We start from the raw sequence: 17,520 nt of genomic DNA on the forward strand, positions 1-17,520 counted from the left end.
GGATGAATTTTTTATCGTGTATCCTATAGTGTGGGGTATCGTTATCGGTATTTTTGTGCATTACTTATGGGATTAAAGTGCTAACTTAATCTACGGAACCCTACACAGCGCGTGGCCCGACACGCACTTCGCCGGTTTTTTTTTTTATTTTACAACTTTGTAACCTTCCCCTTTCCTTAAGTTACGCTCAAATAGTGAGGATTTTCAAAATGCACACTTTATAATCATCGATTAATTATTATATATTTTATCCTTAACTGGGTTCTGGTAGAATAATATTTACTAAATTATTATTTTTTGTTTTGTTTGAAACAATATCGAGGAAAGAAAGCTTTCTCACATACGCTTATGACGCGCTCAGTAAACTGAGTAAACCTAAAAATCGCCTCTTCAGCTCCCCAGCTAAAAATAAGGCGAAATGACGGGTGTTATATTTTATTTATTTACTTATTTACTTATTTACATTTCATTTTTTTATCACATTATTGAGTAAGATAACTATAATAACTAGTAAGTTATATAGCTACAGCTAGTACCTGGACAATTTATCTCGATAGATTCATAGAATACTCTAGATATTATGTTGACTCTTCGTCAGGTTGCTACTTTGGTGCACTTTGAAATGTGAATTCTCATCTCCCAAGGATGTTCTGTTTTCAAAATTAAAATTGCGCGCAAAATAAAGTTTAGCTGGTAGGCCCTTATCATAGATTTAAAAGTCGGTACCACAGATTATTGGTACGGAGTAGTGAGTTTCAGTATTAGTAATAATAATCTATGGTGAGTACTTAGAGGTGTTATTTTGAACCACTTTTGAACTTTAGTAGGTACTCTGTTGTCTATAAACACTTAGTTATCAGAGAATAAGTATCTAGTAGCTTTTACCTATGGTATCTATGTCTAGAACCTTTTTAATAATCCGAGTTAGGTGTTAAACTTAATCTGTGGTAAGTATAAAAACCAAAACACTTTCATTCCGTGACTGTAATACGTAGTTTATTATCAATAATTATTAATCTGTGGACTGCTGTGTCTGTGACCAAGTATTAGTGTTCTGTGCTCTGTGAGTTGTGACCTTCATTTGTCGTCTGTGGTTGTGACTGTCAAATTAAACGCCTGGATTTTTGGCGGGAATCGAGAAGCGCGCTTTTAAAATTGAAAATTTTAATTTAAAAGTTTTTTAGTAATATACGTGTGAAATAAAGTGTTCATATGTAAATTAAATCCAGCAAAATGCCGTCAGACAGTGATGGCGATGCCCACGAAAGGCTGGACAGAAAAAAACGTAAGGTTCAAAAGTCTGCTGAGGACGATAGTGTAAAATACAAACCCTATATAAAGGCAGGTTATAGCAGAGCCTACACGGATAATAGCACTAACGCGGAATTCCCAGTGTTTGTGGAAAGCAGTGAGGCGGAAATTAAATTGGGGAACAAAAACCCATTAGTTGTGTCCAAATACTTTAAACAAGTAAAAGGTATCTATGAGAGCAGGCGCATTAATGCTAACAAAATAATGTTAGTATTCAAACAAGCGACAGCAGCCAATGATTTTCTCAAACATGAATGCCTAACAGTTTACAATCTTCGTGCCTTCATCCCGGCATCTTCTGTGGAGAGGGTGGGGGTTGTCAGGTTTATTCCTAAAGAGTCCAGTAACCATGAACTATTTAATAAACTTTCTTCAGAGTGTGAGATTATTGGTGTAAGACGATTCATGAAAAAGGTTGTAGACGATGTTGTTCCTTTGTCAACTATTAGTGTAATTTTTGCAGGAACAACTTTACCACAATATATATATTTAGACAATTGGCGTTATAAGGTCTATACATATATTCCTCCGCTAATGCAATGTTTCAAGTGTATGAGATTTAATCACTATGGGAAAATATGCAAAAATATACAGGTCTGTTCACGCTGTGCTGGTGAACACCACTACAAAGCATGCACGGCTGATACATTGAAGTGCAGTAATTGTGGTGGAGCTCACTTAGCCATATCCAAAACTTGCCCTATAAAGGCAGCGAGATTAGAAAAAAATAAACAATCTTATGCTAAGGTAATTGAAATTAATAGTGTTAATTTTCCTACTCTCCCGAAGCCTCAACAAATACAGCAAAAATTCCACCAATCTAAACTAGACACACAAGAAAATTTAGATATTTCTTATTCAAATATCATTAATAATAAAAAAATATTATCAGCAATAATTAATACATTAGTTACTATAGGAAACTCAAATGACATTAAAAGCACAAGTAAAATTAAAGAAGCATTTTTGAAACATTTGAATAAAGTTTAATGGCTTCAAAGCTCATTATTGTTCAACATAACATTCAGAGTATTAATAATAAAAAACCCTTAGTAAAAACATTTTTAACACAGGAAAATATTGATATTTTATTATTAAATGAAACCTGGCTTAAAAACTCTAGTAATCTTGTAAAAATCCCAGGCTATAACTTTGTTGGGAAAAATGCAAAGAATGAACATGGTGGCGTAGGTATTTTATTAAGAAATACATTTAAATATAAACTTTTGAAAACAAAATTTTATGAAGATGTTCAATCCATAGCAATTTCTTTAGAAACCAATGTTGGTGACTTATCAATACTTTGTGTTTATTGTCCACCTAAAAATAAAAATAAATGTAAAATCAATAGACTTAAAAGTATCATCAGTGATATACCAAAGCCCTGTTTAGTAGCAGGAGACTTTAATGCACATCATATTTCTTTTGGTTGCCATAGTACAAATTCAAGGGGTAGAAGCCTATTTGATATTTTTGATGAACAGGATCTGTGCATATTAAATTCTGGTAGGTCTACTACACTTCAGAGACCATATGCAAATAGTTCTGCTATTGACATAACTGGAGTGAGCCCAGTGCTCGCTCCGTTATGTGAATGGACAGTAGGTGTAGACACTTTGGGTAGTTACCACTATCCCACATTCACAAAAATTAACTTAATTCCATCTAAATATTCTGTCAATGATAAAGTAGAGAAATTTTTATATAATAAAGCAGATTGGGATAAATATTTTAAGAAATCCAAGGAGTATTTTGAGTATATCACATTTAATGAACTAGATCCTTTACAGTCATATGACAAATTTTGTGAAATTTTGAACATTTTAAAAAAAGAATGTATTCCGCTTGTTAAATTTGAGGGTCCAAGAACTATTAAAGCTCCCGCTCCTTGGTGGGATGAAAATTGTGCTGAAGCAGTTAAAAATTCCAAAGAGGCTTTACAATTATATAGGCGAGTAGGGTTAATGGTAAATTTTATAAATTATAAAAAAATAGATGCACTTAAAAAAATAATCATTAAAAAAGCAAAGAAAGATAGTTGGAATAAACTTTGTTCATCATTTAATAGATACACTCCTATAACTTATATATGGAATTATATGAAAAGATTTAAACGAATAAATACCCAACCAAAACTTAAAAATGATGTATGGATTCCAAATTTCATCTCAAAACTTAAACAGAATAATAATAACACAAACTTAATCAACTCTGTTTTTGAATACAACAATGACAATGAGAATTCCATGTGGCTACTAAATCCATTCACCTATGCAGAATTCAATATAGCACTTCAATCAAGAAAGGAATCTGCACCAGGATTAGATGACATTCCTTATATAATGTTTAAAAAGTTACATAAATCAGGTCAAATAGCTTTACTTAATATTTTTAACAAGTTATGGCTTTCTCAATGTATTCCAGAGAGTTGGAAGATTCAATGTATAATACCAATTTTGAAACAAGATAAACCTGAAGACGATTGCAATTCTTACAGACCTATATCACTGACTTCTTGCATAGGGAAATTGTTTGAAGTAATGCTTAAACTAAGATTGGACTATTTTGTAGAAACTAATAATTTATTACCAGGTTTTCAATATGGTTTCCGTAGAGGTAAAAGCGCAGCAGAGAGTATAACTTCATTTATGTATGATATGAAGAATTGTCAATTGTCTAGATCCACAGCTGTATGTATATTTTTGGATATAGAGGGGGCTTATGATAATGTGGACTTAAACCAGCTCATCAATTGTCTTTATGAAATTGGTATCCCTGGAAAAATGTTAAAATGGCTTTCAAATTTTTTTAATAATAGACAGTTTTATGTTAAGTACAATAATATACTCCATGGGATAAACCAAACTAGTAAAGGTCTTATGCAAGGTTCAGCATTGTCACCAATTTTGTATAATTTATACACCTCACAAATTGAAAATTTTTTATTAGGAGATGTTAAAATTTTACAATTTGCGGATGACTTGTTAATGTATAGTGTAAATAGAAATATAGAAATAGCTAAAAATACTATTAATTCTGCACTGTTCCAGTTGCAGTCTTATTATAAAAATTTGTTAAAATTAAATATCAATACTTCCAAAAGTTCATGTATGATTTTTGGCAGCCCAGTGGGGAATAACATCAAATATAATGGTACAGATATTCCATTTGTAAATCAAAAGAAATTTTTGGGTGTAATTATCGATAATAAATTAAAATTTGACAGACATATTAATTATATTAGCAAAAATGCGTTAAAAGGCATTAATTTATTGAGATGTTTGACTGGAACGTTTTGGGGCTCTGATCCTAAAGTCCTATCTCTATTATATAAAAGCATGGTCAGAAGTCACTTTGATTATAGTTTTCTTGCATATATGCAAGCCAATTCCACATTATTAAAAAAACTTGATGTTATTCAAAACATTGGCTTGCGCATAATAAGTGGGGCTATGCGCTCTACACCTGTTAATTCAATGGAAGTAGAGACTTGTATTCCTCCTTTAATTGTAAGACGTATATATTTAGCTGAAAGATTTTGTTTGAAAGCTCTATCATCGAGCTCCTCAATAGTGAACAAACTTTTGCTTCCAAATAGTTTACTAACTGTAACTAAATCTACAACTGAATCTTTACAAGCGACCGCAAATTCACTTTTGGCAGGTAAACAACCTACCATATCTATTATTATGACATATATGCATAATATTGCCACTAACATAAATGTTAGTAACGCCTGGCCCATGTACTCTTGCTCCTTTGAGAGCTTGATTATGAAAAACAAAATTCATTTGTTGAATATTACGTCAAACATAGACTTCCTTATGTTTATTGATAAAAATTGTAAATATTATTATAAGTTATATACAGATGGATCTAAAAATCAGCACTTTGTAAGTGCTGCTTTCTATGATCCACAAAAAAAATGTAGTAAAGCGTTTAAGTTAAATTCTCGATGTAGTATTTTTACTGCGGAATCTTTTGCAATTTTAAAAGCAATTTCTTATATAAAAGAGGAAATTTTACATAGTGTAAATAATTGTATTATAGTAACAGATTCAAAAAGTGTTCTTTTAGCTATTAACAATTTCAATTTTAGTTATAAGTCTTCATACATTATTTTTCAAATTAAAAATGTATTACTAGACATAAGAAAAACTGGAATGAACGTAGAATTTGTCTGGGTACCCTCCCACAGAGGTATAGCGGGCAATGAACTGGTTGATTCTGTAGCAAGACAAGGATTGTTTAATGAAGATTGTTCAGACAATATCAAAACTCCATTTACAGACTTTTATCATGAAGTGAAGAAGAGACAGAAGTTGCTTTGGCATGAACTTTGGAAAGAAACTAGTAAAAGTAAAGGATGTTGGTACGCAGAGATACAAAATGAAATACCGGTGCAGCCATGGTATTACAAAATGAGTTGGGATTCAAGAAAATTCATATCAATAATAAACCGACTAAGGTTTGGTCACTGTTTAGTGCCAAGCCATTTATTCAAATTAAAAATTTATAAAGATAACAAATGCATGTACTGTAAAAAAGACGACGCAGATATCAATCACATAATTTTCAAGTGTTCAGCTTTTGGTATACAGAGAATAATATTAGCAAGTTCGATAGAGTTAGTAAAGGAAGAAAACGAAATTAAGTGTGATCCCCGCCACATTAAGGAATTGTTGAGGAACCATTTATTTTATAAGCCTGTTTTAGATTTCATTAGTAACACAATAGAAAAATTGTAAAATACAGTAGTAAATTTATATTTAGACGACGACTATGACGATAATTTTAAGTGCTATGTATTATTTTTAAGAAAAATTGTAATATTTAAAGCAGGGCCTATAAGGACTTGTATCCAAGGCCGTAAAATAAATTAAAAAAAAAAAAAAAAAAAAATTAAACGCCTGTCATCCTTTCCGGCGAAGCAAATTCAATTTTTTAATAAATTGTGATTTAAATTGAGTTTATTGACAAAGTGCATTTGAATAAAGTATTATATTTCATCAAAAATGGTATGTATCGGTAATATATTACATCGCTAAGTTGATATTAAACTGTTATGTCAAGTAAAAGGTCGTATGTACGTATTGCTTGGTCATTCCGGTATAAAACATTTTTTTTTTCACAGGCTCGCCGTTATGATACAAGAACAACAATATTTTCACCCGAAGGTACTGTAATTTTTCGATATTCTGTAAAAAAAAACCTACTAGCAACAATAATCCATAAACCCTTTAAACATAAATATGGTGGTATAGTATCTATTAACCATGGCAAATTTAACCACAGTATTCTGCTCTGCTTTAATAAATTTATACTAATATTTAATATAAATAGTTAAAGTTAGTTTGGATGTAAGAAGTAACTTCTGAATCTACAATCAATTTAGATTTTGAAAATTATTTTATCAATAGAAGGCATTAGTGACTCTAATAGGCTGTACTTAATTATTATATCCTGGCATTCCCACCAAAACAATATAATAACAAAAGTCAGTAATGCTGTGTAGATATCATTGTTGATAGTAATAATAATTTTACTATATTTTATTTTTGTAATAAAAAACACTATTGTATATCTACCTATTATTACTTCTGTTATAGGAAGATTGTATCAAGTTGAATATGCTATGGAAGCCATCAGTCATGCGGGCACATCGCTCGGGATTCTTGCCACTGATGGGATCTTGCTGGCAGCAGAGCGAAGGAACACCAACAAACTCCTGGATGAAGTTTTCTTCTCAGAGAAGATATACAAACTAAATGAAGATATGGTCTGCTCTGTTGCTGGTATCACTTCTGATGCGAATGTTCTGACTAATGAACTAAGACTGATTGCGCAGAGGTATTTACTGCAGTATGGAGAGTCAATACCATGTGAACAACTTGTATCCTGGCTCTGCGATGTTAAACAGGCTTATACACAGTATGGAGGTAGAGTATCAGTTCAGTGCCTTAATAGCTCCACAGTAAAGTCAGACTTATCACTGAGGGGTGGTGGTTTGATCCCCACTCCATTGCTCTAGATTAGGTTGTACCACCTAATACAGTTTTTCCAAGTAGTTGGAGGGAAATAGGAATATTGGTCATATAAGAAACTAGCTACCCAGTTGACTTCTTCCCTACACCTATCCTACCTCTACCCTAACACTACCCTATCCTAAAAAAAAAAAACAAGAAACTCCATAAGAACCATCCTCATACTTCAAGGAGTATTCTAAAAAAAATATTCTTTTTTATTCTATATTTACTTAAATCTTGTTAAGTTTGTGAATAAATGTTAAATGGACTGCCTATTAAAAATGGCTGTGATTAGTTTATATACAATAGAAGTGAGTGTGAGAGGCATAGCAGCAAAATCTCCATAACTTGCTATTAGAATTGCTGGAAGCTTCATTAGTATGATTATCCAAAGCTCCAGTAGGATCTTTACCAAGTTTAGGTGGTCAGGGAGAACCACACAAGTAGTGTTGATGAATGTTGAAGTGTATCATCAAGAGATTTGGTAAACCTATACCCAGTTATGCCAAACCTATGCCATCTGCTTGGAGGTTTTCTCTCACATTATGATTGATAATGATTTGGATGGAAGATGAGTTTTGTCTGTCTGTCATAACTGACAAACAACTTTTCAACTATATCACAATGAAATGTATCAAAATGCTTTTTCAACATTTACGTATTTTCAACACATTGTATGTGTTGAATTTCTTATTTTTTTATGTAGCTTGCAAATAATATTTACTTTGATGATGTGCTAAATATGCACAACCCCTATTGTTTTATTGATCTGAATGTGGAGAGCAATTATTAAAATAAAACAATAAAAATAGGAATAACAAAACAACAAAATATTATCACTCGGAAAATGGCAAAATGAAAACAAAGTACATTGTTTTATTACTGTATAATTTTGTTTATTAATAGCTGCAGTTTCAAACATTTGTATTGTCTTTTAGGTAAAAGACCTTTTGGAGTATCAATCCTGTATATGGGGTGGGACAAACATTATGGCTATCAGCTATATCAGTCGGACCCTAGTGGCAACTATGGAGGCTGGAAAGCTACCTGCATAGGAAATAACAGTGCTGTAAGTATTTTTTTTTAATTATAACTAGCTTTACTAACAATGCCATTAAGTAAATTGGCTCCTATAGTCAGTTATATTATGTGTATGCTGTAGCAGCCTAAAAACACAGTACAGTTTGTCTCATGTAGGATGGTGCAGGTGTCAGTTTGTTTTTCTCTTGAATGTTTGCAGCAATTCACGATAATAGTACATATTATGAACGTCATACAGTTGACTGTTACCATACCCATGCTATCTGAAAGACACGTTTTACTTTTGAAAGTTTGCCGCAATTCATGATAACAGTACATATTATGAACGTCATACAGACGACTGTCACCATACCCATGCTATCTGAAATACACTTTAGTACACTGTGTTATTAGACTCTCTGATATAGATGCCAATTCTGGTATTGGCTAAACATTTTCAGATTTTAACTGGTTCCAATGGCAATCAATATAAATATATTCTGATTTTCACAAGCTGGGTATCTTTAAAACAAGAATGACGGCATTTTCAAAACAAACCTATTTGTATTCCATTTAAAACCACTAATCATTAAGTGTGATTGTAAACAAGCTAGAGTCAAATAAGCATGTCAGAAATTAAAAAATTAATGTTTTTCTACATTATATTTTTTATTTAGGAAATTCTGAAAATGGAACTGTTATAAATATGCATGTTTATAAAATTTTAGGCTGCAGTATCGAGTCTGAAACAAGAATACAAGGAAAATGAAACAACTTTGGCCGAAGCACAAGCCTTGGCTATTAAAGTACTCAGCAAGACGTTAGACATGACTAAACTCACCCCAGAGAAAGGTTAGTAATTATTTGATTATTATTTTAACACAGGCTTATGTAATAGACCCCCTCAAAAAATATAACATCCTATAGTTCAGGATCATTTTTTACAACTGATTACTATCAAGTTAATTTTTTGTAAGTAGCCTCATCTAGATGAGACAATCAAGTTTTTTATTTACGAAAATCCCTGACCATTATGTATGGATCTCTGTAAAGAAACAAGAAAAGGTTAATCATTATTCAAATCAGTACTAATTTTAATTTAATTAAAATCAATGTCAAATTCGAAGATAGCTTCATTCTTAGTTCATCAACATTATTGTCTTACATACATTGACCTCTTATAATAAAAGGACGCACAATCACGTACAAACACTAAAAAACTCGTCAATTTTGCTTTGACAGTTTTATTGGTAAAGAAAATTATACCTGAAGTCCTTTAAATATAGTCAATAAAATCCCAAATTCAGAGCAAATTCAACCTTAATGATTGGGTTTAAGGTTGAATTTGCAAATGCGACTACTCAAATTGAGTGCCAAGAAGTTGTGTTTTTCACTCATTGAGTGGGAACATTTTTTGGTTGCTGATTGTGCATCCATTTTTTAATAGGAGTTTGATGATTACAGTTCTTTTAAGCTATCATTAAAGAAGTTAATATTGAATATTGAATAAAAAATTAATATGAAACAATAATAATTTTTATTTACTTTCAGTGGAAATGGCAACTCTTACACGCAAAGACAATAAAACTGTTATAAGAGTCCTCTCAAGTGCTGAAGTTGAGAAATTGATTGCCAATTTCGAAAAGAGTGAAGCTGAAGCCGAAGCTGCCAAGAAACTTCAGCCTAAATCGTAACTTTGTCATATTGGATATAAGGTTCTATTAATTGCACATTAAATATTTTACATGAAACAACCATGTTTTATTATTCTACTAGCTTGGGACTTTGTCTGTATATTTTATAATTATTCTAGTATCATAAACACATACTTGCAGTGTAGGTACTTCAAGTATTGTGCGAGTAGAGCAGTGTGTGGACAGACGGCAATATCGATATCCAGGAATTAAATGACTGCTTATTATCGATTTGTCAGTTGAGGACCAAAAAATTTATTGTTATTGATGAAAATATTTAACTAATTCACGATTTCATCAATTTATTCAATAAATATTAATTATTGGATAGTTTAAAGTAATTTATAAGCTGTAAAAAACGTATAAGAATTATTATAGGCATGTTCATCATCATCGTCATATCAGCCGATGGACGTCCACTGCAGGACATAGGCCTTTTGTAGGGACTTCCAAACATTACGATCCTGAGCCGCCTGCATATAATAGCTAATACCTGCGACTCGCTTGATGTCGTCAGTCCACCTAGTGGGGGGTCGACCAACACTGCATTTTCTAGAGCAGGGTCGCCTATCCAGCACCTTGGGACCGTAACAACCATCGGCTCTTCGAACTATGTGCCCCACCCTTTGCCACTTCAGCTTTGCGACACGTTGAGCTATGTCGATGACTTTGGTTATTGATATCATAATTACACATTTTGTACATTTATTTTATTTCTTATGTATCATTGTATTATTTTTATCGATTTTCATCGAATCAGAATCGTTAGGACAACCTTATTCTTTATATGCTGGTCACATTATTTTTATGTTTGACGTTTCTAATTGTCATTTCAGTCTCTGCTTTAAAAAAATAGACTTTAATCTTTATATAAAGAAATATTACTACATATTGAAAAAACTCAAATTGCAATTATCAAAACAATAGTGCAAATATCAAACTCAATTTAAATATTTGCATTATCGTTTTGGGAACGCCTTTCATTTTGTTTTTTTGCCGGTCGATTTCAGTCTCTACTTTCATAGATGATACATTATATATTGAGATAGATACGCAACTCTCATTTCAGTTAAAAAAGTTATGTACCGTGATCACTAGATGGCGCATTCTAATTAGATTTATTGGCTACCCATAGATGGCGTTCTCTCTACGAGTACAATCTATATTTTAGTTGTATGACTATTGCTGTTTGTTTTCCTTAATTCTTATATATTATTAATGAAAAAAAATTTAACATAAACATAATATTTACAAAATCACCTATTTCACTATATAATACTAATGTACCCAAATATTTAAAATTGCCAAATTTTATAAATATATAGAAATAAGGAAAACAAACTGCAATAATCCTTCAAATATTAAAGGATTTTTAATCAAAGAAAGAAAAGAAGATTCTTATTATTCAACGATTTATTTTTTCTTTTGTGATTATGAAAATATCTTAACGCACTTCAGCAGCCTGATAACATTAGTGCACCAACTATGAATATTGACGTTTATGATTATAAATAACCACTGATAACATCTACACACTGGTCACCTTTAAGAACACGTAAAATTGCTGGCGACATTTTCGCCACGCCGTTTCGCGGCACACCGGGCCGCCTTCTGAGCATAATTCCGATGGTGGTCGAGCATGTTCCATGGGTAATTATTAACTATGCACACCAAATCCACAAGTAATACCCATTATAATCACTTATTTGTACCGATTACATCTTATTTTAATATTTTTCGTTCACCACTGTCACCAAGTTTTAAACAACATATCACTATAGCAACAACAGAAAAAATCAAAGACAGCTAAACTGTCATATTTGAAACTATATTTTTTAAAATTTTCATAGTTTGAACAGGAGTGATTTTAATCAAATTATGTGCTTCATGCGTGCCATCTATATTGTGCCTGAGAAAACTTCGCTTAAGTTTTTGTACCGTGAGCGCTGGAAGGCAGCACTTCATACAAAATATTTTACGTAAGCGAACTGTGCGGAAGTTTCACCCCCATGTCTACTTTCATTAGCCAAACCTTTAGCCAAACTCTACAAAGCATAGATTTAAGAATAGGTACAGAGTACAAAGTATGTTGTCGAAGTCACCACCACTGTATTTGACATTTCAGGATCTTTAATTTAACAAAACCAACAAAAACTCTGTACACTGAAGATGTTTTGAATATTGTAGTTAGCATTACATAATCGATACTGAAGCCAAAAAAATTTTTTTTTACCTTTTGTCTGTCTGTACTGTATTTTATGTTGATGGGGCATCACGCTGAAATTACTGAATGAATTCAAATGAAACTGAGAAGATGGTCATAGGATACTTTTTGTTGAAAATTAAATTAGAGGGTGGTGAAACAGGGGTTGAAAGTTTGTATGAAAATTACTTCAGTTTCAAGTTACATATTTTGTAAAAATCTCGGAAAGTCCGCTAGTCAATGATTGGCAGGGTTAGTAGAGTAGTAACTTTGAAACTTATAATGTATCTAAGGGTAGTAAATTACAATATTATTGGTGATGCCGTATAAGCAAAATAGATTTATCAAATTACTGAACGGAATGTTAATTTCAAGTTTGATGTTGGCTCTGGCAGATGATGATTGATGACATGTCACTGTCAATTCGATTTGAAGTTTAAATCGAGTTTGTCAATAAACATTTTTGAATTTCGTTATTTCCATGATTTTTCGAATTCATATTGTTTCTTATAGAAAATAATCATGGCTGTTGATAACACCAAAATGAACAATGTAACACTTCCCAAGAAATCAAGATTGGAAATGAATATCAGGCAACTTCTCAATAAATGCGAATTGATTGCAAAACAAGAACCAGTAGACGCTAACTGCAGACTGAAACAATACGTGGAGGGTTTGAATAATATGATAACTGAACTTAAAATGGGTCCCGAGTAAGTTTACTTCTTCTCTTGTTCTTCTTGTTCATTCGTTCGTCCATACTATGGGCGAGCACAGAACAAGGGTAAGTCTAGGTACAATGGCCCCATACACCCTGGTGACGCCGCGGAGGTCCTATCAAGGAGCCTACGGCACATACACAATCAGAAAAAAAAAACTTGTTGTCCCAGTGGTTACTAGTTAGTTTGTTCGGTATATTGTGAGGACCAGCTCTAGGTTTGGGTCACCATCTAAAGGTGTAGTAAGATTTAAAATTTTGTGTTGCGTACAGCAGCAGATTTATTTACCACTCATTAAATACTTTGCGACACTCATGAATTCAATATGCCCACTTGCTGTAAAAATCTTTGCTGCTTAATAACTGACATAAAAAATAACTATTATTTATTTTGTATCAACTTTTTGTCAACAGCAAGCCTGCAAAGGATGTGATAGCGGAATATACTAAAAGAGCAACATTTTTGAAAGGCTTAATACAAACAGCTACTCTCCACAGTCCTATAGAAAAGGTAAACTATTTTCTAAAAAAACAATTTAAAATTTTTGTGAATTTTTTGTAACTAATTTGTAATCCATACAAAAAAAAATTGTAGCAGGTCAAATACTGTTATTTTTAAAATATTGAAGATATTTTGAAAATTTTAATTGGGTTATTACTTTATATAATAATCTTACAAAAACATAATACAAAGAAGGTATTCCACTATTGCAAAATTGCCACGATTGCAAAAATTAATTGTACTATTTTTGCATCACTTTAAATGGATTTTTAATTATACGGTAGATTTGTGAGATCCATACACAGGTCAGTGGATGCCTTTGTATGACTTTCTATACAAAGAATACTATGATTCGTTGATGTAATGCATCCAATACGTACAATGCGGATCTGTGAACCTACCATAACACACCCACACTCTGTTTGTTAATTAACTACTACTTGTATACTTTACACCTACATCTAAAGCCCAACAAAACAAGACCTCCAAAAGTAGACAAACCTATATGTTTCAGCTTGAGGCAGTGCAGTTGTTATCCCATGGTGCAGCAACCAACACTGTAGATGGTTCAGCTCAAGAGATACACCAGAAGACTGTTGCAAAATATGGGGTTGAGTTGCGCTCTGAGTTATTTGGATTGGGTAAGATTCATCATCATCCATCATCATTAACAGCCAACACTGCCTCTTGCACAGACTTCGAAACACCACGGTTTTTGGGCGCCAGCGTCTAGCAACCACACTTATGTTTGAGATCTAAGTACAGCAATGCTTAGTATACGGCACAGTTTTCAGCAAAAATAGAGTTGTAAAGTTGGTGATGTGCCTCCCCTGTGCCTCGGAGGTAAAGTTAAGCCATCCATCCTGGTCATTGACAATAAAATGTGATAGGAAGTCCTATATATTTAAATATAATCACTCTAAGCTCCAACCCACATTAAAGCCAAACTCCAAACCAGCATTTGTGGATGTGAACTGCATATCAGCTCTCCTATAAAGAGGGCGGCCTGGCTTTGTAGTGTGCAGTTTCTGTTGCAAAGTATTAATTTGGTACTTCATATGATTACGATGTGTGAAATAGTAGTCTGAGATGGACATGACGTTGCTCAATCTCGTGTTGACTCGTGCCGACTTTATACCAGTGAATTATCTTAATTCTCTGCGTGTGTGAAGTCTGCCAATCCGCATTGGGCCAGCGTGGTGGACTATTGGCCTATCCCCTCTCATTCTGAGAGGAGACTCGAGCTCAGCAGTGAGCCGAATATGGGTTGATGACGACGATGATGAAGATAATGTCCAAAAACTTAATCTTAGTCTTTCACTAACTACCACATTAGGCGACTTTGTCTACGTAATCTTCTCTTGATGTAGATCTTCTAGTGAGCAGTGGGTAGTTAAAAAACAATACATAATGAATATTATTCTGTTTATTATAGAAGACAGTGATGATACACTGAGGCAGCGAAACATAATCAAAGCGGCAAACTTCACCAGCACCAGTACCAGCCAAGAGGACATAGACTCACTGCTCAAATACCATCAGAACATGCAAGAGAAAGTAGCAGAGAACATGGTCATGCTGACCAAGAGTTTGAAGGAACAATCACAGATCGCCAGCACTATTATAAAGGCTGATACTGAGGTGAGTTATCTCTATCAGTTCATCCTTGAAAAATATCTAGTTAGACTCACACAGTGAGGGTTTCATACAAATTTTGCAGTTCAGTTGTCACTAGCTCATTGCGAGGGGCGGTTACAGTTACTAGTACAATAGGCTAGTTGACATGACACTTTTTTAATTGTTCATTATCGTTGATTGAAGAAATTTATCATTTTTTTGAGATGTGATTACATGAACATTTTAATTTTTTATTAAAATACATGATTATAAAACTAAGTTTCATAATAATCCTTAAATGTATTAATTAATATCATTATATTGCCTTATTCCATGTAGGCACTATACAAAATTAATATTGTTGGTATTAAATTTGATCTCTCTCTCTCTCTCTCTATTATGTCTTCTGTGGTAGGTAGAGTCAGCTTTACCTTTACGAATATTGTTATTGCTAAGCCAACATTAGGACTCACTAAGCCTTAAGCCAACTAGGTTGCTTTTTTTATTTTGCATTTTTTGTGTGGGGGTCAATTTGAACTCCCTGATAAGGATTTGACGTTAAAAGTAACAAAAAACTTACAGTTAAATTGTCCAACACTTGAAACCGGCTCTAGGTAATAAAAAACTAAACTTATTAATAAGATTTTTTATTTTATAATTTCAGGCGTTAAAGAAATCCTCCGACTTGACAGATAGGAATCTCATGTCATTGAAAGTGGAGTCGGAGAGACTGCAAGAGCACAGCCGCGGCGCTTGGAAGTGTTGGCTGTGGCTCATGCTTGCTGTTATTATAGCTATATTTATTAGTAAGTATTGTTATAATACAAGTAGATGCTCGAATGGCGACCCCGCACTGCAAAACGCAGTGTTGGTCGACCCCCCACCAGGTGGACTGGCGACATCAAGCGAGTCGCAGGGATTCGCTGGATGCAGGCGGCTCATCGTGATGTTTGGAAGTCCATGGGCTGATATGATGATGACGATGATGAAGTATTGTTATATTATTACAAGCGGATGCTCGCGACTTCGTCCTCCGTCGGACATCGTTTATCCGACCCCCCCCTGTTGGAAAATCCTTTCTAAGTGGAGGTACTAACTATAAATATAAACCACCTCCCTGTCAAATTTCGTCTTTTTGCGATCTATGTAAAGCATTCTCCCAGACTTCTTTTTAAATTCTTTACAGTTGGCTCTTGATTACAATCTCGTGTAAATCTCAGCACAGATTTGAGAATTAGGTAATTTTTCACCTTTGTGCCTTAAAAAATACATTAAGCCTTCAATCCTGGCCGTATTCATAACCATCTACTATATATTTATTTAGACCTAGCACTGTTTTATAAATATAGAACTTTATTTGATATGAATATAATTACAATCCCTCTATGAAAGCAAAATATCTCACCATTCATTGTTTCGTTATATTTCTGGTTGAATTTTTCCGAGATATCCAACAATTATCGTCATATTTCATACAATTTATTGTCATATTTCACAAATTATGTGACTAAGCCTTCCTCATGAATCACTATTATATAAATATATAAATAATAATATTAATGAAAGCCGCATGAAAATCTGTTAAATAGCTTTCTAGTTTATCACAAACAGATGGACAGACAGAGAGAAGTAGGTGAGTTTGAAACACTTGTATATTAAAAACGTAATTAATCTCCTTTTCAGATATGGTACTGTTTATGAAAGTAATGAAGAAACGGAAATACGACGTGTAAGGTATAAATGTTATATATACTTATCCCTCAGACCAATTATTGTATAGGACCTGCCTCGCTATCTGCGATCAACGATTTAATGCGATTATAAAAACTGTCTCTATAGAATCGACGTTAAATAGTTGTAATCGTGTTCGTCTGTTGAAGAGCTCCGTAAAAATACCTTTTTGTGTAATTGAATTGTGTAAAAAACGGGCAAAAACTTCTAGTTTAGTATAAGATATATACCAAATCTAAGCTCGATTGCCTCAGAAAATGATAGACAATTTTGTTCGTGACTATGAGTGCGATACAGGTCCTTCTATAAATTGGTCTGAGACTTATCTCCGTTTAATTACATAATATTGTGAAACTTAGAAACTTCGACCATCACCAGAATGTTGCCATTTCTGCAGATTCTACCAACTTGGTTAGTACCAAATAAATCTTTAACCCATGATAGCCCAGTGGATATGGCCTCTGCCTCCGATTCCGGAGGGTGTGGGTTCGAATCCAGTCCCAGCATGCACCTCCAACTTTTCAGTTTTGTGCATTTTAAGAAATTAAATATCACGATATGACGGGCAGTGTTTTTGGCGTTTGGAAAAATATATTAAATACGCAATTTTTAATTTTTGATTTTTATTTTACTTATTTCGCGATGATTAAAGACAAATATAAGCTATATTAGTTAATATAAATATTGGTTTCCAATTT

At 33.2% G+C, this 17,520-nt stretch overlaps 2 protein-coding genes across 2 annotated transcripts; both read left to right on the forward strand.

Moving 5' to 3' along the window:
- Positions 1 to 6,189: 6,189 nt before the first annotated feature.
- Positions 6,190 to 10,111, forward strand: LOC112045174 (proteasome subunit alpha type-4). The gene is made up of 6 exons (XM_024081263.2): positions 6,190 to 6,329; positions 6,446 to 6,488; positions 6,921 to 7,250; positions 8,276 to 8,406; positions 9,086 to 9,209; positions 9,909 to 10,111. The coding sequence occupies exons 1-6, from the start codon at positions 6,327 to 6,329 to the stop codon at positions 10,049 to 10,051; spliced, it is 774 nt and encodes a 257-aa protein (XP_023937031.1). The 5' UTR covers positions 6,190 to 6,326; the 3' UTR covers positions 10,052 to 10,111.
- Positions 10,112 to 12,675: 2,564 nt separating this feature from the next.
- On the forward strand, positions 12,676 to 17,446 carry LOC112045159 (vesicle transport protein USE1). Its single transcript, XM_024081250.2, has 6 exons — positions 12,676 to 12,967; positions 13,387 to 13,483; positions 13,989 to 14,115; positions 14,910 to 15,115; positions 15,756 to 15,897; positions 16,775 to 17,446. Exons 1-6 carry the CDS (start codon positions 12,777 to 12,779, stop codon positions 16,822 to 16,824), a joined length of 813 nt encoding a protein of 270 aa, XP_023937018.1. The 5' UTR covers positions 12,676 to 12,776; the 3' UTR covers positions 16,825 to 17,446.
- Positions 17,447 to 17,520: the final 74 nt, after the last annotated feature.

Source organism: Bicyclus anynana, chromosome 20 (genome assembly GCF_947172395.1).
Source record: "Bicyclus anynana chromosome 20, ilBicAnyn1.1, whole genome shotgun sequence".
In the NCBI taxonomy this organism is placed as follows: domain Eukaryota; kingdom Metazoa; phylum Arthropoda; class Insecta; order Lepidoptera; family Nymphalidae; genus Bicyclus; species Bicyclus anynana.

Coding starts and splice junctions, on each gene's coding strand:
- LOC112045174 (XM_024081263.2), top strand. Junction 6,489..6,920: donor AACAATATTTTCACCCGAAG/GTACTGTAATTT, acceptor CTTCTGTTATAG/GAAGATTGTATCAAGTTGAA. Junction 9,210..9,908: donor TAAACTCACCCCAGAGAAAG/GTTAGTAATTAT, acceptor ATTTACTTTCAG/TGGAAATGGCAACTCTTACA.
- LOC112045159 (XM_024081250.2), top strand. CDS start 12,777: ATGGCTGTTGATAACACCAAAATGAACAATGTAACACTTCCCAAGAAA. Junction 14,116..14,909: donor CTCTGAGTTATTTGGATTGG/GTAAGATTCATC, acceptor TGTTTATTATAG/AAGACAGTGATGATACACTG. Junction 15,116..15,755: donor TTATAAAGGCTGATACTGAG/GTGAGTTATCTC, acceptor TTATAATTTCAG/GCGTTAAAGAAATCCTCCGA.